Source organism: Chinchilla lanigera, unplaced genomic scaffold, assembly GCF_000276665.1.
Source record: "Chinchilla lanigera isolate Chin_1 unplaced genomic scaffold, ChiLan1.0 scaffold00189, whole genome shotgun sequence".
NCBI lineage: Eukaryota > Metazoa > Chordata > Mammalia > Rodentia > Chinchillidae > Chinchilla > Chinchilla lanigera.
The window spans coordinates 286,300-310,825 of NW_004955590.1; the positions used below are offsets into that span (position 1 = coordinate 286,300).

At 39.3% G+C, this 24,526-nt stretch overlaps 1 protein-coding gene across 2 annotated transcripts in view; it reads left to right on the plus strand.

The window, feature by feature from the left end:
* The window catches only part of Dtnbp1 (dystrobrevin binding protein 1), a 106,670-nt gene that overhangs the window by 10,157 nt on the left and 71,987 nt on the right, over positions 1–24,526 (plus strand). For both annotated transcript variants that reach the window (XM_013509962.1, XM_013509961.1), the window contains 3 exons: positions 8,083–8,143; positions 13,369–13,501; positions 23,588–23,720. In XM_013509962.1, the coding sequence (XP_013365416.1) occupies positions 13,390–13,501; positions 23,588–23,720 (245 nt within the window). In that variant the 5' untranslated portion in view covers positions 8,083–8,143; positions 13,369–13,389. The remainder of the gene's footprint in view (positions 1–8,082; positions 8,144–13,368; positions 13,502–23,587; positions 23,721–24,526) is intronic.

The window sequence follows — 24,526 nt, forward strand, 5'->3', positions numbered from 1 at the left end:
AAAGCATTGCTTATTCTTTTCCTTTTCACTGGTTAGTACAAAGGCCATTCAGACTTTGGATAGATACATCATTATTGCACTTACTAGTTGGTACTTTATTATATATAGATTTATTGTATATATGTGGTTTCTTTGCAAGAAAATTGGTTTTGAATTTGAGTTCTCAATTCATTTTCTTATTTTTACTCTTCTCTATCAGTTATTTTCTAATTCATTCCTGTTGATGTGCATTAATATTAAAAGATATGATTTTCTTAGACATGAAAACAAAAGCACAAGCAGCAGAGGAAAAAAATAGATAAATTGGACAGTGACCAAAATTAAACACTCTTATGCTTCAAAGAACACCATTAAGGCTGGGTGTGGGGGCTGGGGGTTTAGCTCAGCGGCAAAGCGCCTGCCTGGCAAGCACAAGGTCGTGAGTTCGGTTCCCGGTACCGGAAAAAAAAAAAAAAAAAAAAAAAAAATGCTGGGTGTGGTGATGCACAGCTATAATCCCAGCACTGTGGAGGCTGAGGCAGGAGGATGACTGGGAGTTTAGGGCCATCCTGGGCTACATAGTGTGTTCAAGGCCAGCCTGAGCTATGTAGTGAGATCCTATCTCAAAGCAAACAAATACCATCAGGAAGGTGAAACAACCACCATGGAATGGGAGAAAATATCTGCCAGTCATCTCTGAGGAAGGGCTTTATCCAGAATATATAGAGAACTTTTTGTAACTGAACAGTAAAAAGACCACCCAGTAGCCAAGTGTGCTGGGCGTATGTCTGTAATCTCAGTACTATCATAGGCTGAGGCAAAAAGCTCACAAGTTAGAGGGTAGCCTGGGTAATTTAATAACTTAGGAGACGCTGTCTCAAAATCGTAACAAAAAGGGCTGGGAAGGGTGTGAAGGATATGAAGGCCTTGGTTCAATCCTTAGTACTGGGGGCAAAAAGACTACCCATTGAAGAACTAGACAAAGGATTTAAATGAGCATTTATGCAAGTAAAAAACACAGAGCCAGGTGTGGTGACACATGCTTGTAATCCCAGCACTCAGGAGGTTGAGACAGGAGGATCTAGTGAGTTTGAGGCCAGTGTAAGCTATGTAGGGGTTCAAGGCCAGCCTGAACTCTACACAGCAAGACTGTCTCTCAAAAAACAGAAAAAAAAAGTACAGTGAGATAACACTTATTAGCATCTTAATATTCACAAAAATACCAACTGTTGGTGAGGATCTGGGGGATGTAGTTTTGGTGCACATGTGCAATGGTGTAGCTACTCTGGAAAACAATTCAGTAGTTTCTGTGAAAGTTAGATATAGCTGGGTGTGGTGGTGTGTACCTGTAATCCTATTATTTGGGAGGCTGAGGCAGGAGAAGGTCAGCCTGGACTACATAGTAAGACCCAGGCTCAAGCAAAGAAAAAAGTTAGATGTAAAATTATCATGTGACCTGGCAGTTTGACTCCAAGAGAATGAAAAGCATATGTCCATATAAAACTTGTACCACTCATAATGCCAAAAAGTAGAGCTTGTGTCCATCACCTGATGAATACACAAGATGTGTATATAGTGGATGAAATTTTAAAACATTTCAGAAGTCAGCACCAGAGGTCACATATGATTGCATTTATATGAAATGTCCAGAGAGGCAAATCTATAAAGAAAAAAAGTAGCTTAGTAGTTGCCAGGATTTGGAAGTTATTGACTGATGTAAGAGAGAGGGATTTCTTTCTGAGTGATGGAAATGTTTTGGACTGAGATAGTGTGAGAGTTTCACAACTTTGTGGTTCTGCTACAGACTATCATATTTGTAAGAGTGACTTTTATGGTATATAATTTATACCAATGATGAAAAATGAGTTTATGATTAAAGTATGTTGCTACATGAAGTTATGTGTTTTAAAATGCAACAGCTGACAGAAGTGAACAGTGGAAGATAGCTGGTTTTCCTTACGTGTATTCATGTATGCAGTTACTGCTATCTGTGTTTTCACTTTTCTAGTTCTTAGTTGGGTTTCTTACGATTGCTAAGTCTAGAGGTTTTTCTTCTCCGAAATGAAAGTGTACTTAGATAGTAATTTCCTGCTTGGTTAGGTAAAGAGCATAAGTGAAAATGAAAAGAACAGTAGTAAAAATTCACCAGCGCTATACTGTTTATTTACATTTTATTTTTTAATTTTCTTTAGTGACTTAGCCGGAATGAACCTAGTTTCATGGAAAAATTTGCTCTGGAGGTATAGACTCCTGTGCGGTAATCTTTTGGGCTACAGATGCATTTTATGACAGTATGAAAAACTTACAACCAGGGCTGGGGATTTAGCTCAGCGGCAAAAGCACCTGCCTGGCAAGTGCAAGGTCGTGAGTTCGGTTCCCAGTACCTGAGAAAAAACAAAAAAAAGAAAGAAAAACTTACAACCATAGGATAGTGCCTATATATGTGCGTACATTGCATTGAAACAAAATTTTTTTTTTCTCAGTGGAACTAATATTAGGTAAGGGGAAAGCCATTTTAAATAGTGACTATCTAGATCACATTTTTTCAGTTAGAGAATTTTAGTAAAATGCAAGTAATGCAACATTTGCCATCTTAACCATTTTTAAGTGTAGTTTCAAGTGTTAAATTAAGTACACTTCATACTGTTGTATATCCAACCCTCAGAAATCTTTTCAGCTGGCAAAACTGAAACAGCGCCCACTACCTACCACTTCTTCCTTTGCTCTTTCCCCCGGCCCTGGCAACTTCACATCATTCCATTTTTTCTATGAATCGGACTGCTCTAGACCTCTTAGATGGGAAATCATGCAGTGCCGTGTGTGCCTTTTTGTGACTGGCTTATTTCACTAAGCATGATGTTTTCAGGGTTTATCCGTGTTGTGGCGTGTGTCCAGATTCCCGTCTTTGTTCAGCCTGAGTAATGTTCCACTGTAGATGTGTACACCACGTTTTATTTTTCCATTCCTTGGTCAGTGGACACAGGTTGTTTCTGCCTTTTGGCTGTTGTGAACAGTGCTGCTGTGGACCTGGGGGTGTATGTATCTTTGAGACCCCGATTTCAGTTCTTTGGGGATTATACCCTGAATCAGAGTTGCTGGATCATTGGGTAATTCACTTTTTAGTTTTTTGAGGAGCTGCTGTGTTGCTTTCCATGATTGTTTCTCCTCATGGAACTTGCATGATGTATATCTGGTCCTTTTCATAGTGGCCTCTTCGGCTCTGTTCATTTTCTTTAAGCTTCTTTCTTTCTGCTCGTCAGACTGATGTCAGTTGTCTCATCTTCAGGCATACTGATTCTTCTGCCTGCTCAAATCCTTCTAATAATTTTCATTTCAGTTATAAAGTCTTTTTCCCCCAGTACTGAGTCTAATGCATGCTAGGCAGGTGCTCTATCCGAGTTATACCCCTACCCCTGTTTTAAAATTTTTAGTCGGGGCTGGGGATTTAGCTCAGCGGCATAGCGCCTGCCTGGTAAGTGCAAGGTCATGAGTTCGATTCCTGGTACCGGAAGAAAAACAAAACAAAAAAAAAACCCTAAAATTTTTAGTAAACTCATCACCTGATCTTTTTCAGGAATGTTTTTTGCCAGTTCATTTTTTTCCTTTGTAAGGACCTTGTTGTCTTGGTTTTTTTGCCTGCCTTGCGACTTTTTTTAAATTGGAGATTTGAATTGTAAACTATGGTCATGTTGGAGATCAGTTTTTCCCCCATCCCCTAGGTTTGCCATTGGTTTTTGATTGTTGCAGCCTCTGTAGTGGTGTTCAGCTTGAGGTGTAAAACTTGATTTCCTCAGTCTTTCCTGAGCCTGTACCTTTCACTAGACTTGTGTGATGATTTTCTGAATTCCCCAGTATATGTGGTTACCTTTTAATGTCCTAGTTCTTAAATGTCTGGCTCCCAAAGAGGAGACAGAAACATGAAGGGGGACAAAAACCAGGTACTGGTGTTTTAAATCCGCCGAAAGTCTCTTTAGCAGGAAGGAGGATGTGTAACTGTGGCTGCCTGTGTGTCTGCATTCCCTGATCAGAAGCAGCAATTAGTGATTAGAGCACAGATCCCCAGTCCTTGGAGAACAGACTCTTTATTGTCAGCCTTGGCTCCCACAAGCCACTTGGAAACTGCTTAGAAACCAGTGCGTGGCTGTCTGCCCCAGGGTTGGCGGTGAGGGGACCGGGTAGCTGCTACTGTGCCAAGAGCTGAAACTGACCAAAATTAATGTCAGTTTTCCATCCCTAGAAATCACAAGCCTTCGGTAGACTCCCGTTTCATCAGGCAGGCTCTGTCAGCAGCTGTGGTCCGGGCCAGGAGATAGTCCCAGTGCTTCGCGCTCTGCTATCTCCCCACTGGCCTCTAAATCATAACTTGTTAACCAGGGTGGCACACCAAGGTGAGGGATTAGTCTCCTTCAGCTGGGGGTATAGCTCATGGCAGATTGTTTACCTAGCATGTGCAAGGCCCTGGGTTCAGTCCCCACTACAGTACCACCAAAAAGTGTACATTCCTGTAGTTCTAGTGCTTTATAATTAGCACTTTGCTTTGTCTACCATGGAAGGTAATAGTGTACATACTGATGTTTTTAACTATATTCTGAACTCTTCCACTAGTTCCACTGTGATATGTGGAGAATACGTTCAGTAATTCAATGAATGAATTATTGCTTTGTGAACATAGTTTCTTCATTTTTTTCATCATTTGTGATTTTAAAGTTATTTGAAAGCAGGAAAATTGAAGGAGATTATATCCAGGGCGTTCATCCCAGTAAAATGGTGCAGTAAGGCCATCCATCTGTTGGAAGTGATTGGATAAAGATGAGTTTTAAGGCTGCATGAGCTACATATCACCTGTAGTGTGGATTTCAAGGAGCAACTAATAGGAGTGAATAAAAAAACCGAGTGCCAGCTAAGGCCTATGTGAAGTTGGTGTTATGGCTTGTGTCTAGATGTCCCCCCAAAGCCTCAGGTAGTCGTAGGCTTTTCAGAGGTGGCTGGATCTAGAGTGTGTGATGTTGGGGTTAAGGATGTGTGATAACTAAATTAGCCCACTGATTGGTTTGGCATAGTTCTGGGTAGGAAGGGCCACCCTGGGTGTGCATGCTATGGCAGGTAGCCTGGATAGAATATAAGGGACCGAAAGAGGGTTGTTGTGGTCACTTGCTGCTGCTTTGCTACGTCACTGCTTTGTTACCTTCTGCCTGCTGTGGACTGTTCTCCTCAGTGATGCCCCTCTGCAGTGCCCTGCCTTGGAGCCAGCCAATTGTGGGCTGAAATCTCTATAAACTGTGAGCTACAACAAACCTGTCCTCCTTTAACTGTGGGTGTTGGGTATTTATCTCAGTAACTAGGACCGTTGATAGTACAGCTTTGTAAAGGATGGTATGCCTGCCTTTCTCCAACAGTGCGCAGCAGCGTAGCAGTAGAGCAGAGAACATGGATGGATGGGCTAATCTAGATCATTATTTAGAGAATCCCAATGCCAAATACAACAGGAAAATCATGGATGAGGTGCTGACATAGGAAGATAGACGTGAGGGAAGGTGGTATATAATAAAGAGGTTGCAAAAAATACATATGGTAAGAAGGGAAAAAGAAACTAATGGGAGGATTATAGGAAAAGAATGATCTGGAATGTAAATGGCAAGTGATAATTAACTTGCTCTTTTCTGTTGATTGAGGATAATGATAGAAAATTTTACTGTGAAGCCTTGAATTTTAAATTTTAAATTTGTATATTCATTCAACAGATGGGAGAGGGGTGCATGCTGGTGAATGAACCCAAGGCCTTAGCACTGAGCTCCATCCCCAGCCTTTTCTTTTTAATTATTATTATTATTTTGAGGCAAGAACTCACTGAGTTTTCCAGGCTGGCTTGAATTTGTGACCTTCCTGCCTCAGCCTTCCAGAGTGCTAGGGATTACATGTGGTCAGCAGACGTTCAGTAAGTCCTCTGTGCAAAAGGAAGATTGAGCTCAGCCACTCTGGTGCCTAACAGTGCCTGACACTCTATAAATAAGTGGATCCTCAAGTTACTACTGGCCTGACATATGAAGAACTTGGGTTATGACCAGAATTTTAGTTTTAGTTTACAAACAGTCTTGAGTTACGATCTGAATGCTGGCCACTTATGCTTCTCAGATACAGATTTAACCCTTAAAGAGTTCTAGAAGGAGCATTACTACATTTTTTCTTGTATGGGGTTGAGAAATTCTGGGCCAGAGTGTCTCTTAAGGATACCAAGATCTACCTGTATACAGGAGAGAGACTTTGAAGGCTGTGTAGAGGAGCCTGAGCCCTCAACTGCCAGTTTAAGTTACAACCAGCCCTTAGGAATGAATTGAGTTAGTCAAAGGGCCACTTACTTGTTAATTTTAATTGATGCTTGCACCATCTGATACACTAGAGAGCAGTTTTGATCTGGTAGTTGACAGTGACAGTAGGACTGGATTGCGTGACCTTCCACCTTTACATTACATGTAGATGCTGGCAATAGTCTGTTGGGATTGTCAATTGAGATTCCTATTTAAACTCAACAGGAAAATTTCTCTGTGGCAACAGAGAGAGGCAGTATAAATTTATCAAATGCGTACTTCTGGGGGCTGGGGATTTAGCTCAGCGGCAAAGCGCCTGCCTGGCAAGCGCAAGGTCGTGAGTTCGGTTCCCGGTACCGGAGAAAAAAAACCAAAAAAAAAAAAATGCGTACTTCTGTTTAGAGAATTATCATTTGGATAGCTAGAATTTTAAATAAGATGAAAAATCAACTTTTACAACCCTATAGATAATAGTTCAGAAACTCTTATTTTTTAACTTTTCATTTTGAGATAATAACAGACTTTACAGAAAAGTTGCAAAGTAAAACAAGGATTCCAGATGCCCTAACCAAAACCAGGAAATTAAAAAAATTTTTTTTCTTTTTTGTTTTTTGAGATAGGGTCTCACTATGTAGTTCAGCTTGGCCTTAAACTCACTATGTAACCCAGGCTGGCCTCCAATTCATGGAAATCCTCTTGCCTCATCCTCCCAAGTGCTGGGATTAGAGGAGTGTGCCACCATGCCCAGCCAAACCCAGGAAATTAACATTTAATTCCAAGTAAATACTTAACTGCCAACCTTATTCAGATTTCATCATTTGTCTCACTGAAACTCTTTTTTCAGGACCAAGATCCAGTTCAAAACCACACATTATGTTTAGTCACTGTGTCTCCTTCATCTCCTTTAGCCTGGAACAGTTCTGAGTCTTTGTGACACTTTTGAAGAGTACTGGTGAGCTACTTTGCAAAATGCCCATCAATACGGATTTTCCTCCTTTCCCTAGTGCATAAATTCAAGTTGGTGCCTTTTTGCCAAGAATACTAGAGGAGTAATTTTGTGTCCTTTTTTCAGTACATCCTATGTATTGGGAGGGATGTGACATTAACATGTCTCATTACTGTTGATTTTGATTTTGATCACTTGGTTAAAGTAACTGCCAGGTTTCTCCACTGTTGGCTCTATTTCCCACATGTTATTGAGTGTCCCATGGGGAGATACTTTGAGAATACTCTACATAGATATCCTGTTTCTTGCCATAGTCTTACGCACTAATTTTACATCCATTAAATTTCTTTCCTGAGATAGTTTTTTCTGTTGTGTTTGCCAAATGATGATTTTTCACTTTTCATCATTTCTTCTAAAATCACTAAAGTGGAATTCTAAAGTTTTTCTCTTCCATTTGTTTACTTACTCAGCTATCACTATGAACTCATGTTTTATTCTTTGAGTTACAATCCATTACTGTCATTATTTTGTTGCTCAAATTGTCTCATATTTGACCACTGGAAATCCCTTCCAGTTGACTTCTGTGTCCTTGTAACATGTTTCCATTATTTACTGAGCTTCTTCTTTCTGGAACTACAGTATTTTCTGGATTCATCTTTTTCCTTTTTTTCAAAACAGGGTCTTCCCCTGTAGTTCAGGCTGGCCTAGAACTCGCAACAACACACTTGCCTCCACCTCCTGAGTGCTGGGATTGTAGGCTTGTGCTACCACACCCAGCGAGATTCATCTCTCTCAGTAACATTTCTTTCTTGATGTATATTCACATCTTGAATTATTTTTTGATTTTGTTAGGTATGAAGATACCTGGGCTGCACTTCACAGAAGAGCCAAAGAGTGTGCCAGTGCTGGAGAGGTAACCAGTGGGCTAATTTCGTACCTGTGGTAGAATTTCCTTTTTGAATGTTAAATGCTAACTAGTCCTTTAAAGGTTTATAATTTTACACAATATCTAGAATTTAGTACTTGATTATGAAACTCCTTTGATAAAACATACTGAATTACTCAGGTAATACACTTTTTAATTGGTCTGGAGTGCTCATAACTTATTCAGGTAAATATTTGATTCATCTGGGTATAATGTTTTATATTGGGGTTTGATGCTTTGCAATATATGCAGATTATAAGATGTAATCCCATTCTGCCTACTCTTTAAGAATTTCTTTTTGTTGTGTTGATGGTACTGAGGATTGAACCTAGGGCCTTTAACACTGTGCTGCCTCCCTAGCCTTTTTAAATTTTGAGGCAGGGTCTTCCAAAAGTCACTACCTGAAGTATTAATTTGCTTAGCAAAGAAATAAAAATTTTAGTAACTTGACTACTCAGTTTATTTAGAATACAAACTTTCTAGGCATTATGTATGAGTGTATAATGAATGAAAGGAACTTGTAATTAAAATTATATGGTACACACAAAGTTTTATTTTTTTAAAAAATAAAATAACTTTATCAAACAGATTTGCATACTGCACAATTTATAAACTTAAGATGTAAAATTCAATAGATTTTAGCACATTGACAGAGTTCTACAACTATAGCCACAGTCAAATTTAAGTCATTTTTGTTACTGCAGATCAAACGTTCTAGCTGGTAGCTGTCATCCTAAAGCTGACACACTTCAAACTTTATTACCCAAGATCAAGTGTTCTGTGCTTTTGATGTCAGTCAAAATCCCTTTCTTTTAGACATTTTTATGATTCTTTTAGTTGATTTAGACTGACTCTCTTTACCATCTGCCTGAATTAGCAGAAGCTGTAATAGTTGTATAGAGCACAGGAATTTATAGGATGAAATTTAAACGCTAGCATTTTTCTTAGAAATTCCTAAGAAGAGAGGAGTGTCAGTTTCTGGCAGTAAGGCAGACTGCATACACGCATGTGCTGCGTGACGAAGCTACAAAACCTACAGTATACGTGTATGTGTTATAAATGCTTAAATTTAATAACAAATAAACTAACGTATTTGCCTTCCATATAAATACACGTATGGATGATTGACTCTTGTTTAAGAAATTATACTATATTAGTGCCCTTTAAAGCCAATTCTTAGTATAGAATCTTAGAATTGAGACAGTATCTCAAGTGAGATATTGAGACAGTATAAGCCAGTTGAATCAGACTCTTTCACTTCTCTGTGTTCAGGTGGATTTCCCCTGACTGGGTGGAAAGTGAACTGAAGTAGATACTGGAAACCCTCTTTTCTCATTTTTGCTGCAATATGTTTTTGTCTTGGGACAAATAACTTCATCTCTCTCTGTTTCTTCATCTATAATGTGGTATAAGACCTAAGTTGTTCAGAAATCAAATGACATAACGACCACCAGCTCTGAACTGTGGAGTATTGTACTGTGTTAGATTTTCATTGCTATGACACAACATCAGAGATAATTAATTTATAAGGAGGAAGGAGTCATCTTGGCTCAGGGTTTTAGAGGTTTCAATACATGGCTGCCTGGCCTGGTTGCCTGAGGCACTACATGGAGGGAAGCATGTGTCAGGAGGGGTTTGTACATCTCCTGGTAGCTGGGACACAAAAGAGAGAGAAGGGGCTGCCAGGCATGGCGGTCACACCTACAATCCCAGCCCTCTGGAAAACTGAGAAAGGAAGATTGCAAGTTGAAGCCCAGCCTGGGCAATTTAATGAGACCTTGTCTCCAAATAAAAAATTTAAAAACAGGACTGAGGTGTAGCTCAAGCAAAGCCCCTGAGGTCAACCACCAGTATCAAAGAGTGGGGAGAAGGCTAGGGTTCTAATACCCTTGTCTTGGTTACTTTTCTCTCACTGCTGAGACAAAATACCTGACACCCAGAATTAAGGAAGGAAAGGTTTATTTAGCTCACAGTCTGTGGAGGTTTCAGTCCATGCTCAGCTGTCTCCAAGGCAGAGTGGCCCATGGCAGAGGGCAACAGTGCATGGCTACGGAACAGCAAAACCAACAAGAGCGGAAGGGAGGAGTGGTGGCACCTAGCCTCTTCCCCTCCCTTGCGCTGTATGCAAACTACCCGCCCCAGGCAGGTGTAGCACTCACACCCATAGTTCCAACATTGGACATGAATCAGTCATAAACTCTAAAAGCCTGCCCCATGACTGCATGTATCTTTGGGGGGACACCCAGACACAAACCATAATAACCCTCTTCAAGGGGAACCCCCTCACCCCGGTGTCCTAATTCCCTGCCAGTAGGCTCCACCACCTCCAAGTAGCAGCACAGGATGGGGACTGAGCCTTTAGCATGTAGTCATTTGGGGGGCAGTGAAGACCCAAATATAACATATCCACAGTAAGGTGCTGGCGTTATCCACATAGTCAAGTGCCAGTATTTCCTGCTGCGGCTTTGTTCTCCTAACCTCCGTGCACTAGAAGGGATTTAGGAATGAAGTACTCTGCCTTTGTCTTGCTGCTGAAATTTGTTCTATTGGGGTTGACGCTAGGTTTATTTAGAGCTGTTTACATGCAGGTGAAAAAATTGAACTTCTGGAGATAGATTTTTTTTATCATTAAATTAAAAATTATAAATCCCAAAATGAATAGATAACAGTGCAGTTTCAGAATACTTTTTTTTTAGGTTGTCAGTTTTCTTCCTTTCATGTACCCCAATAGTACAACCCCCAGTATGTTAATTAAAGGAAGTGGATATTGTCCAATTCCTTGGAATCAAGTATAGGTTTACAGTGGTCCTTTGGAAGGGGATTTAGCTTCATGATATCTCTTTTTCCATTTGTAAGTTAGAAAGGGTACTGTTGTTGGTTTACAGGGTTGCTGCTGGGCATGGTAGCACACGCCTGTTAATCCCAGCACTTGGGAGACTAATGCAAGATGATCACTGAGTTCAAGTCCAGCCTGAACTGCACAGTGAAGTCTTGTCTCAAAAAACAAAAAAAAGATACAGGGTTGCTATGTGGTTTAAATGAGATAATATGTGCAAATTGCTTAGCACAGGGCCTGGCACATACAAAAGTAATCAAAATGTAGATTATCGTATAATTATTGATGAGTCCACTCAACCTCTCATCCTTTCAAAATACATACTTTGGTGCACTCGCGTGTGCTCTTTGTCCCCTCCCAAGAGCCCTATAAAAGTAGCATTTTTCTAGATTCAGAGTGTAAGTTTCAGTTTTGTGGAAAGTACAAACTAGATCATCGAGCTTGCTTTCTGTGTTCATTTTGCAGTGTGGCAGGGATTGTGAACTCACAGCCTGTCCCATGCTAAGCAAGTGTTCTACCACTGAGCTAAACCCCTAGCCCAGCTCTTAAGTTTTAACATTTGAACGTGTTGTACTTTGGTTTTTAGTACAAAATGGTTAATATTTAAGAATTGTTTACTCAGGATTTTTCAATTACACGGTTAACCAGAGGAAGATTTAACATGCTTTTTAAAAGATATGCCGTGTACCAGGTTAAATATATCGTTGTCCTCAAGTCATTGGCTGAATGTTAGAAATGCACTTTGTGTAGTGAGATGCCTTTTCTCATCCATTACGTCCTTTCACTGCATCACAGCTGTATCTCTTAGCACAGTTCAGTATTTTTAAAGCTATTTTCAGAAATTTTTATAAAGACTGGTTGACAGTACACCTTTAGGTCCACAGTACTAATGAAGCTGGGCATGGGGTGCACACATCTATGGCCCCAGCTACTCAGGAGGCCCAGGCAGGCGGATCCCTCAAGTTTGTTTTGGTTTTGGTCTTCTTAAGACCCGGTCTTTCTCTGAAGTTTAGGCTGGTGTTGAATTCACTGTGTAGTCCAGACTGGCCTTGAACTTGTGTAGATGCCCCTGCCTCAGCACAGGCCTCCTGTGCCACCACGCTCGGCTGAGCCCACGAGGTTGAAGCCCACCTGGGAAGACACAGCCAGACCCCATCTCAAAAAAAGCCCAGCTATGTAAAGCATGGCGTCAGATGGGGCCTGAATGTGAGATGGTGTCTTTGTCCCTCAGTGCTGTCTGAAGAACAACAGTAGGATTTGTGTTACAGCTCAGGTCTCTATTCCAGTTGTAGAATCCTGCTGTATTATAATATGGGAACAAAACACTAGCACCACATACAATTAACTTTGTGTCTTATTTTGATGTATTTATTTCTCTGAATTTCTTTCCTATTTTATTGATATTTAGTCATTTGTATTCAGATATTAACTCTTAAAGAATCTTAGTCTTGTGAAGTGTAAATTCTCTTCTTTTTAATTAACTGCGAACTCAGTGATTTTGCATATAAAACCTCAAATGTGTTTTCTTCTGTTATACAGTAGATTTTGCAACGTTTATTTTTGCCATAGAGGATATGGGTGTTCCTCCCAACTCTTGCTATTGTTGGTCATTGACCTCTTCTGCTCCTTCTGCATCTTATTCTTGGTCCTTGCCTCTCCCAGCATGTTAACACCGTCATTGTCTGGGAGAGACTGTTGTCTGTTATTTTCTTTAGTCTTCAGGGAAAGAAGTAAGAATTATCTTAGGCTAGTCTGGTGTCTCTCAGCCCTGTTATTATGACTTTTTACATCTCAGTTTCTTCTTTGTTAACTTAATCCTTTTCTTCTTTTTGTGGAATTGACCATTAGCTCTACTAGTTCTTTAATGCACAGAACCATTTACCTTTATGTGAGAAGTGTTCCTATTTAAAAATAAAGTTATCATAGTACATTCAAAATGTACTAGAGAACTTTTCTAAGAATTCCTTTTGTAAAGTAAATAATTGCCTTTTTTGTTGTTTTTTTGTGGTTTTTTTTGCTGGTTAATTAGGTTTTGGGTTTGTTTTTATTTTCACTGATTGTTAGTGGTAGTTTTTTGTTTTATTTTTTTCTAGGTTTCGATTTTCTAATGAATGGTTTCCTTAAAACCAAGGTATACTTAGAAGTAATTTCTGAGGTCATTTTTGAACTCTTATTCTGTGCGGTTAGATGCACTGATATAAGCAGTAATTTGAGGTTTCCTGTATTGAATATTAAGTTGGTTCCTTTCTGAAAAGGAAAACAACTTATGTACTCAATAAAGGATTGTTAAAAACCACATGGACCGAATCTCATCGCACTGACTGTAATTCCTTTGTACCTGAGGTTTTCTCCCTTTACCCTCTGGCCTGTGTTGCAGCTGGTGGATAGCGAGGTGGTTATGCTCTCTGTGCACTGGGAGAAGAAGAAGACGAGCCTGATTGAGTTGCAGGAGCAGCTGCAGCAGCTTCCAGGTTTAGTAGCAGACTTGGAATCCATGACAGCAAATCTGGGTGAGTTCGGTATTGGTAGCTGTCATTACCCTTTTGGAATGAGAACAGTCTCCACGGGACTTGGTCTAATTTCAGAGCTTTCTAAGAATTCATTAAATTCTTGATTAACAGGCTTTTTTGGAAAATAGTGAATTGTAGTCAGTATTATAGTCTGATTAAGGATTAGCCAGGTAAAGTATAGAAATGCTCCTGAAAGATATTACTATTTTCTGCTACAGTTCAGCTCAGATAACACAATTTTTGATGATTGGTAAAGTGGCCCGGGATTCTTTGTGACATTAGGTTTTTTAGTTCAAAAGTGTAAGTGTAGAAAATAAAGAGAATTAGTGTGACTAGGTTCTGGCTGTAGGATGTGTTCCAAAAAATGTCGCTTTTAAAATTTAGGTTGCTAGAGCTGCATGTCTTACAAAATGATTTTTTTTTCACCTCATACTGATAAAGAGAGCAAGCAAAAGCATTTAAATGAAGGTACCTGTTTGGCTAAATTTAGATTTTATGGAAATTTATTTTTGTTGTTTTCATTTGGATGGATTATGTTGAGGCTTTTTTTCTTTATATCCAGAAAATTGTCTGTTTTTGATAGTATAATATCTAAGGATAATATTGTGACTTTCTATTATCAGAAGACAAAATTATGACAGTTGTAATTGGTTTTATGACTCTGAAGTTGGATGACATTTCATTCCATGAAGTAAATGCTCTGATGGGCTGAAAAGGGGGTTGTTTTATAGAACAAATAAAAAGGGCTGAAGGGTCAGAAACAAAAGCATATTGGTCATTTAAAAGTTTCTCTGGAGAGTAGGCATAGGGAGACAGAACCTAGAAAAATGACTGGGCGCCAGACACGGTGTTTCACACCTATAATCCCAGCACTTGAGAGGCTGCGGCAGGAGGCTCGCCGTGAGTTTGAGACCAGCCTGTGCTACATAGTGAGTTCAAAACCAGCCTGAACTACATAGTGAGACCTTTCACCTCCCCCTCCAAATGATTGGTTAACATGAGGTTGTTTATATTGTTGTGTAAGGGTTAAAGTAGAAGATACTTCATCATTGTGCCAATTGAAACTAGCCTGTTTAGGAAATTTAGCTTTTATCTTTCTAACTTGATTTTTTTTTTTTTTTTTTTTTGGTTTTCTCCGGTACCGGGAACGGAACTCACGACCTTGTGCTTGCCAGGCAGGCGCTTTGCCGCTGAGCTAAATCCCCAGCCCCTTGATTTTTTTTTTTTTTAAGCTCAGATAAACAGTTTTCAATTTGGTGCTGTGGAACGTTAGCGTGAGTGACTCCATTTTTACTTTTGGCCTGCTCTGTTGGAGCCTAGTACAGGACTTAGTTCAAACAATGACCTCCTGTAATTTTTACTCAGCATTGTTTTCCAACCAAGTTTAAGATCTTAGTGAAGTAGGAGGTATCTACAGGAAATAACCTAATCTAGTCTTACAGGTGAGGATAATATCCCTATCATCTCTTCTTGTTTTTCAATATTACCTTAAAGCAACACAAAACTAATTTATGAAGGAGGTAGTGAATCATAAAAGTTGTGTGTATCTGAAAAAATGGGCAAAAGGCATTTGGAATGCTGTTGCTAGTCATAATCACCAACATTTATAGCAGAGTTTGTTAGGTACTTATATCTGACCCTCCCAAGGACCTTGTGAAACAGCTTTTATTATCCCCACTTTACAGATAAAGGAAGGCTTGGAGAGGTTGTGACTGGCTTAGAGTGCCACAGTTAATAAGACATGGACCCACAGCTGAGCCTTGTGATATGCACCTGTAATCTCAGGACTCTGGGAGGCTGAGGCAGCAGAATCACAAGTTCACACCCAGTCTAGTCAATCGAGTGAGACCCTGCCTCAACAAATAATAGGGCTGGGGACGTAGCTCAGTGCAAAGGGCCTGATTTCAGACCCCAGTACCACCAAAACAAAAAGAAAGAAGAATCTCAACCACAGTGATAGCCTTCTCAGTGGGTGGTGAGGGAGTAGGATGGCAGCTGTCGCTCAGCCTCCTTGAGTGGGCCTCTCCGAACCCCCTGCTGTTATAGATACTTCTGCGGGGGAGAGTTGTTGTTCTGAAGGCCGGGCATGGAAGAGAGGGGCTGGGTTCTAGGAGAAATGTAAAATGGCTGTGGTGCCTCTCCTCATTGTTTACCTCTGAAGGTAGCATTGTGATCCTGGCCAGCCTTCAATAACTAACTTGTGGAAATAGCCCTGGAGATATTTGGAGTTTTCTTCTTAGCTTAGCTTTCTTCTTTTAGCTTGTCTACCTATATCTGTGATGCTTGCTTTTCATTTGTAGTAACCTCCCTCTTTTTTTTATTCCAACTGAGAATAAATTGTTTACAAATAGTTATTTGTTTAATACCACTCCATTGATTACATATTTTGCCACAAGTATTATTTTCGTAGTTAATTCTATTTAGGAAGTGCAGTCTTTACACCTTCTTGAATATACTGTATTTTCATGCCCGATTAAGATTTTAATATCTTGAAAAAATTTGATTTTTAGGGTTACATGAACTTTTAGAACTTACATTTTGGCTTCTTAAGTGGACTTAGATGGGCTTCTCAGATGCTCATTTGAATTCTCTTTACTAATCTGAGATGTTTACCGATAAGGGCAAATTAACACTTGAAAGAATTCTCTGAGATACTATTCCTGGCAGATACTCACTTCAAAATAAAATAAATTATCTCCTCCACCCCTCTGTCTTTGTCTAACTTATGTTGAGCTCTTTCTGGAGAGTTAATTCCATTTGCTTAGAAGATACATCTAAAATCTAGATGTTTGGTATGTACACGCACATATATATGCTAAATTACTCATTAATGTTATAAATATATTCTACCTTTGGGATTTAATTTTTTGCTGTTACTTGCCTGATATTTATACTTAATAAATAAATGACGGGTAAATAGCAAGTGAAAACTTGGAATTTTAGAGACCTAATATTTGTTGACCTAGAATATTATAGCTCAAAGAGATGTTGACATTGTGAGATATTTAGCTAAGCAACTTAAGTTTCATGGAATGTTTCTGCTACAGTTGGAAACCACTGTGAAGCCAGATTTTGTCAGTTAAATTTTAAAAAGATCTTTGTCAGCTGGTCATGATGGTGTTGCCTATAATCCCAGCGTTTGGGAGGCTGAGACAGGAGGAAAGTTCCAGGCCAGTGTAAGCTACGTTTAGTGGCTTGAAGGCCAGCCTGAACTACATAGCAAGACCCTGACTCAAAACAAAATAATACAAATATTTTTATGAGTTCATTTTAATAGTTTTGCAACACATTTGGATAGGAATCATTTGGTATTTTAAAAGTTCATATGCTATTTGAAATTTTCCTTTTGGTAACCTCAAAATATTTCCTATCATCACCTGTAAATACTTACATATAATGTTACAAGTCTTAAGAAGTCAAGCAATAAGAAAAAATAGGAGCAACTTAGAAAAATGTAGTAACTGACCTTAACTTTGAATTTTTTATGCTTTCCCTGTCGGAGCTAATACTAGATCCAGTTGGTTTCTCCATTTTCCCACCTGCTTACCTCGTACTCTCTGGAGGATCTGCCTTTATTAAAGAGTAAGGGATTTATATTATATGAGCAATTCAGACTTCTGATGATGCTTTTAGCTGTGCTATGCTGTAGCTTAATAAATATGACTCCTGGTTACCCAGCCCCCGAGGAATTGTTAAGTAGCAATGGCAAATCCATTCATATTGATTTTTTTATAGATGTGCTTCATCCAGCTTATAAAAAAGCCTGTTTAATTGATAGTTACCCACTGATCATTTAAGAAGGAATGAAGATATGCAAGAAATGAGAAAACAAAGTTACGAACTCTGAGATCTGGGATTGTTTTTCATTTCCAAAACTTCCCTGTTCTGAGGCCCATTCAGGTTCCTTCACTGCTCCAAGCTTTAGTTTCCTCATCTGCAAAATGAGGGTCTGAGCACAGCTGGCCCTTCATATCTGCGGGTTCAACATGTGCCGATTCAACCAACGCATGTAGAAAATACTCAAAGTAAAAATTGTGCCTACTTTGAACATGTACAGACTTTTTCCTTGTGATTCCATACGTAATACAGTATAACAATGTTCAGATATTTTCATATTGTGTTGTGTCTAATGTTCTTTTAAATTATTATTTTCTTATTCCCTTTAATGATTTGATCAATCTTCTATTCTTACATCTGGTAATCTGAGCAACTTCGTTGAAGATAACTATATGTAACATAACAGCCACTGTTAATCCCTATCATTTGGTTTGAAACCCCATACCATTTTTAATGTCCTTGCTTTGTTTTGTTTGTATTTTGCTATTTTTTTGTACTATTTTCTTTAAAATAAAAATTTAAAAAAGGATGTGAATGTAGGTTATGTGCAAATACTGTACCATTTTACAAAAGAGACTTGAGAACCCAAGATTTAGGTTTCTCCAGACATCTTGAAACCAGTCTACTAAGAGACAACCTGCCTCATAGGGTAGCTGGAGGATTAAATGAGTGACAAAGGCTGTTATGGTTTGGGTCTAGATGTATCCCCAAAGCCTCATGTGGTCATTGGTGGAGCTTTTTCGGAGGTGGCTGGATCTAGAGTGTGCGATGCTGGGATTAAGGATGTGTGATTACTAAATCAGTCCCAGCAACAAAAAAAGTAACTAAGACAAATGCAAAGCACTTAGCAGAGTGCCCAGTATGGAGTAGGTATCTGCTGTGAGCCAGGTGCTGTTCTTAGCTCTGCAGTAAACCAGGCTGGTATGAACCATCCACTTGCTGACATGCTGGTGGGAGTCTCTGGCCTTTACAGATTTACAAGCCATCTTCTGTGACAGTGGAGTTTGGATGAATGTTTTGCAGTTTAGCTTGTGTTACAGAAGAGTTTGGAATACAAGCCACAGCATGAAAATATAGTGAGTGAATAATGTAGTAGTCTGTTCATTGAAAGACAGTGTATAAGGATCAAATACACTCTTGTTACCCAGATTTTACATGCTTTCTTGTTGAAATAACCACAGTGTGAGTTTTATCATAAAACTAGGAAAACGCATTTGGAAAGCGTTGTATTTATTGAATTCTGTTGAATTTCCACTAGAGGGTAGTCTAATACTATTCCTTTACTGAAACTTAAACCATCCAGGGCTTGTCTTTCAATTTTGTTAGTTTATTTTGTATATCCTGTTTTATAAGATTATCCTTCCTCTAGAGCAGAAGATTGTGTTAGTCCTTAGGTAATGCATTGATGTCAGAGAATGGCAGGCATGTACTGAGTTTATGTCTGTCTTTTGATCTGACCTGCCTGATACATCATTGTTTGGCTTACTTCCATACAGAATTTAAGAGGACATCCAGTAGGGGGACTGGCACAGCTGTTATTTCATGAACTAGATTATTTTACTGTCAGGTTACATTCTGAGATTAGACCCTTCAAAGAGGACACTGACTCTCTACACATCTCTTAGTCTACTATGTAGATCTGATTTGTTCCATAGTGGCTTTTGCAAGTTAATGCACCTGTTAAAATTGCCTTGTTACCACCATGCACTTGTTACCTTAGTATATATTTGAAGAGTCTTGTGATCTTTAGTACCTTGCTTCGGTGACCTGTGGGTTTGTAGCCAAAGATTTCTTTGTTCAGTGAGGGTAATTATTTTGTTAGAAGAAAACTCATTAGGTGTAAAATAATTAATTTTAGTGTGCTCCTTCATTCTTCATATATCATTAGCTGCACTGCAGATAATGTGTACTTGAAACAATTGGTACAAAGAAAAATTCCAAGCAGAATTGCTCTTCCTCTGGGACAATCTTCTCACAAAGGTTTGTGGAGCTCTTTCCTGCACAGCTGTCAGGTATTCCCAGATGGCTTCTCACAATAAAATTCCACCTATCTTTTCCACTGATCACTAAAATGAGACATATGCTGCTGTTACAGCGAGCAAAGTGGTGCGGCTTGAGGTCCTTGTAAAGGTGTGTTTGTATATGGAGGCCTGCTGGTGTTTTACGTGCATGAATTCTAAGTTGGCTACCAAATTTACTCAGATATGCAACTGGTTTTCCTATAGGAAGTGAGCAGGTTGTGAAAGGAACATTTCGGCCAGTTTAAATTTAGTGTAAATACTGGGCATACATATGTATGTGGTTGTAATAATTTAAGAGTTTTAAAATTTTTAATATAAAATGGATGGAAACTTATATTTAAATATTCTATATTTTGTTACTGGTTTCAGACTTAAGAGTTAAAATGGAAAATTGTCATGCCTTAAATTCACTGGTAATGTGGCTTGGTTTGACATAATACTACTGATAAGGTATTGTTGCATTGTTCAATGCTTTGTCATTTCTCTGCTTGTGTTTGTATTATTCTTTACAAAATTAACGCAACCTCTTAATATTTAAATTAGATGAACATGAATCATAGAGTTGTTTCTTTTTTTTATGTTGTAGAGTAATAGAGTCTTTATCACAAGTCTTCTTAATGGAATTCAGCAGACTAGGACCTAAAACTATGCAAGAATACAGTATTTACCCTAGAGTCCTGTACTGATTCCTGCCATGACAGACACACATGGTCATACGATGTCAGTGAGAAGACGAATCCTGCATAAGGTCCAAAGTCTGGCAGCACAGAGGAGGGGCAGAGCCTGTGTGCTGGAGGCAGGGCTGGCACAGCCCCAGGCCCAAGGATATAGATGGGTTGCAGAGGGGTGCGCTTCAGAGACAGGCGAAGCGAGGAGGCAGGACTGGGGGCTTTCCCTGGAACGGTGAGTGGTTCTGTGTGCTGTGAGGTAGAAAGAGTACGTGAAGGGCAGCAGTGGTGGGACTGTTACAGTACGTTTGTGGCTAGAGAGTGATGGGTGCCATGAGTGCTAAGCTGAGGAGTTTAACTTGCTTTTGAAAAGACCTGGGGGCCTTTGCAGCTCTTTAAAGGGAGAGCATAAATATGAATTTGGTGCTGATGATTAGGTGACCACCGACTAAGCCCAGGCATCCTTGAATTTGCCATTCAGCAAAAAAAACCTTGATGTTGGCAGCCTATTCAGAAGGATGTTTCTTTCCTTCTCAGGAATTCCAAGTTGGTACTAAACCACGCACACCCGTCCCCTTATCATTAACAAAAGAGTAACTGGCACGCCAAGTAAACTTTGTACCTAGAACAGGATTCAGTCCATGAGAAATTAATTGGCCTGCCTGAGGATCGACTTCACTCCAGCTTCTGCCCCATTAGCTCTGTAGTCAACCAACAGAGCCAGAATCTAAATGGAAATTGCCATCTGTCCAAATAAAAATTAAAGTCTTAAAAAGAACATTATACATTATCTAATATAGAGTAGTTATGACTCCATTACTTATTTTCTTTTTAAAAATCATTTGAAATCTAATTCCCCTTGCATAAGGGGAATTAGATCTAAGAGGATATGTCACAGTGTAATTTATAGGTACTTTATGTGAGTTTATCAAAAAAAAAAAATAAAAATGTTACTGGTATTGTGATCTATCCATAGATCTTGTTTACATTATTTTGGTCAACAGCAATAAAAGTTTGAAGTGACTTTTATAAAATTTGGCTAATCTTTATTAAAAGCTTTTTCTGTATACATGTTTGTATATTCATTTAATTACTGTCAGTGTCAAATTTAGGTATTTTGGTTCACTTAATCCTTTGACAGCTTTGTAAGGTGTGTGTTGTTAGCCCCCATCACTGACGAGATGCCACATCACATCTCTCATGAGGGGCAGAGCAGGGTTTACCTGCTTAAACCACTTCTTGAGGTGGCAGGAGCGTGTGCTTGATACCAAGGAACCAAGTCTCTCAGAGTTAAATGTATTGAAGGTAATTGTAGTCCTTATCACTAAGCAAAACAAGATCTCCTTTTAAACAGTGTATTAGTTATGATAGTCTTTTGTATGTTTTAAGACATCAGACTAGTTGGACAGAATTAGCTGAGTATTACCCCTTTAGTATTGGTATTATGTTACTAGTTCCCAGGCTAAGTCTGCTAGCCATTTTTCTATTTAATAAAAATTTGTAATTATGTGAACGCAATTAATATAACACCATCTTGCCTTTTTCTTTACATAAATTCTTTACATACCATTTATAATTTTTAAAAGAATCTTACATGTAATTATTCATTGCTTAAAACTTATATTTTTGCAGAGTGTCTTATTTAGACAGTCCATAATCTATTAGCTCTTTTAAGTGGCCCCACAGATAAAACCAGTACAAGCTGTGTTATTATCAGCCTTTTCCAGACATCCCAGTGTTTTGCAGTGATACATTGGTATGATAAAAGTCAGCACCTGAAATGTCTTTAAAAAGAACTGCTAACCTACTTGTCATCACATTTCATTTTTCAGTAAAAATTTCTTTTGCTCCAGAATTCATGTCTTTATGCATTTGATCCTACCAAATAGAAGTGGAAATTTTTATAAGCCCAGATACTTAGTACAGTCAAAATTTAGCATATTGGAATATGTATTTCTAGACCAAAGAAAGATGAACTAGAAATTAGCATCCTGTTACCCTAGCCTTGCAAGGTGAAAGTTGAGGATTTCCCCCTTAACCTAGATGCAGCAAGAGCTAGCTTAGAAAGTCCTGTGAAAATGTAGTACGTAAATGAAGGAATCATGTTGTATCTACTGTAAGTGAGCCCCAGACTGGAAGTTTGTACAGCCAGCTTGTCTTTGCTCTGCCTTTCCCAGAGTATTTCCAGTTTTCTTCATAGATAAAATTTTATAAATGTCATTTAAAACCAAAAATTGTGTTGATCTATGCTGGGTATGGTAGAGTATGCCTGTAATCCCAGTACTCCAGAGCGTGAGGCAGGAGGATTAGTACAAGTTGGAGGCCAGCCTGGGCTATGTAGCGAGACCCTCTCTTAACCCTGCCACCAATAAAATAAAACAAAAATTTTGTTGATCAATAATGATCATATTGCAGGCAAGCTCTATCGGTCTAATAGAGCAAAATATGGATACTACTTTCATTTTTTTCCAAACAATCTCATACTTGTAATTTATCTCTGGGCTATGTTCTTACACTTAAGATCCTCTAATGGTGAGGGGCTCACTGTCACTTCCCAGCTTGGGAGCCATCCCTGCCAAACTCCCCTGGAATGTTAGATTTCATTCCTGTGAGCTCCTGCCCTGCACTCTCCAGCTGTGTTGCCCGTGGCATTTTCTCCCCTCTACTGTAGGCTCTGTGAACACCAGGCCTGTCATCTCACCTGTGTCCCAGTGATGGGTATCAGTGGATATTCAGTAAATGATCACAAGGCCATTTGAATTTTAAAATCTTTTCTCTAAACTTTTCTTCTATGTAGTCCTTGCCCCTGCATCTGTGGAGTCAGTTCACTCGGGATGAACTGGAAATCATAATAAATGGCAGCAACTTGGTTTGATTTCCAGCTGCCCTTCCCTAGCTGTGTGGCTTTGGGTGAGGTGCTGGATTAGTTTCTCTAGGCTTTTGTCTTGCATCCTTTCAGTGAAAGATTTGACCAGATCCTCGTGTTCCAGTAAAGCTGCAGGGCTCTGTGGTGTGGGACGGAGTAGTGTGATGAAAGACGAGTCACCCAGCAGACAGCGCTGAGGCTCTCCCCACCTACTGACAAGCCTGACAGCCTGGCCTCCCAAGTGTTCGTGCATAGCTCCTGTGCCTTGGAGATTATGTCTGCAGCATGCCAGAGGCAAAACAAATGCCGAAGTACTTGAAGTCATAAATATTAAATTATGTTGCTATAATTTGTGTTAATTATATTTTGCTGTATTCTCAGGATGTGAAAATTGTTTATTCACATGTGATGTACGGGATCAAGATATAAGATTAATCAAGATAGTTTATTTCTTCATCATCCTGGTTAATAAAGTATTTAAAGTATTTTGGAAAATCACATGTATGTCTTGAAAATGGTTGGACTATTCAAAAAAATAATTTTGAAGTGTTCTTTAATGTTGCTTCAGGGAAGTGTAATGATTATTAAACAAGTGCAAAACAATCTCAACAGTTTAAACTTTACCTTTTTGACATTCTTCATTATCATTCTAACTCCTGACATGTGTTCCCTTTTTTATCTTATGTACTTGTAGCTCATTTAGAGGCCAGTTTTGAGGAGGTAGAAAATCACCTGCTTCATCTGGAGGATTTGTGTGAACAGTGTGAGTTAGAAAGATGCAAACATGTGCAGTCTCAGCACTTGGAGAATTACAAGAAAAATAAGAGGTAAGCTTTAAAATTGGAGTATTCTTGTTCAGCCTCAAAGTTTACCATGCTGCTTTTACGTTCTGTTCTTTATAAATTTAGACTGATAAAATACCGAGGTTTCAACCTGTAAAGCCCATTAATGAGATTTCTCGAACTATTTTTTTAAATCGCTGACTGTTGCCATTTTATAGAGATGTATAGAGATGCGTTGTTAAAAGCCAGCGATAGAGACGCATCTCCAGCATGAAGGTGGAAGGAAGCAGAGCAAAGGACAGGGGCTCTGACAGTAGCTGTGTGGGCCTCGTTTTTTCACCGTGGCGAGTGACTGAGCTGCCTGCCTTTGTTTTGGGTTTGTTTGTTTGAGGCAGGGTGGCCTTGAAGTTACTGCAGTCCTCCTGCCTCAGCTTTCCAAGTGCTGGGATCACAAGCCTGCACCACCACGCCCAGCCACGCTGCCTTTCCCTGTTCTCACTTCTTCTTCCTCGTTTTTTTTTCAAATTTTTCACCATAACAACTGTTTGTTACTTTATTACTCATTGAGTAATAAACCCCTCATTCCTTTTTTTTTTTTTTTTTAGTATGGGGAATTGAACTCAGGACCTTGCGCTTGCCAGTGCTTGTGCCACTGAGCTATATCCCTGGCCCCTCACTTCTTAACAGTAGAGTTGAGAGAGAAGCAGCCCAGGCCCAGGCTGTGGAGGATGGGATGGGTCAGAATTGCCACTCTTGTCACATACTAGCTGTGGGACCTTAGGCAGATGCATCTCTCTTGGCCTCAGTGTCACTCTGTTACTGTGGGAATAACAGTGTACTGGTCTCACAGA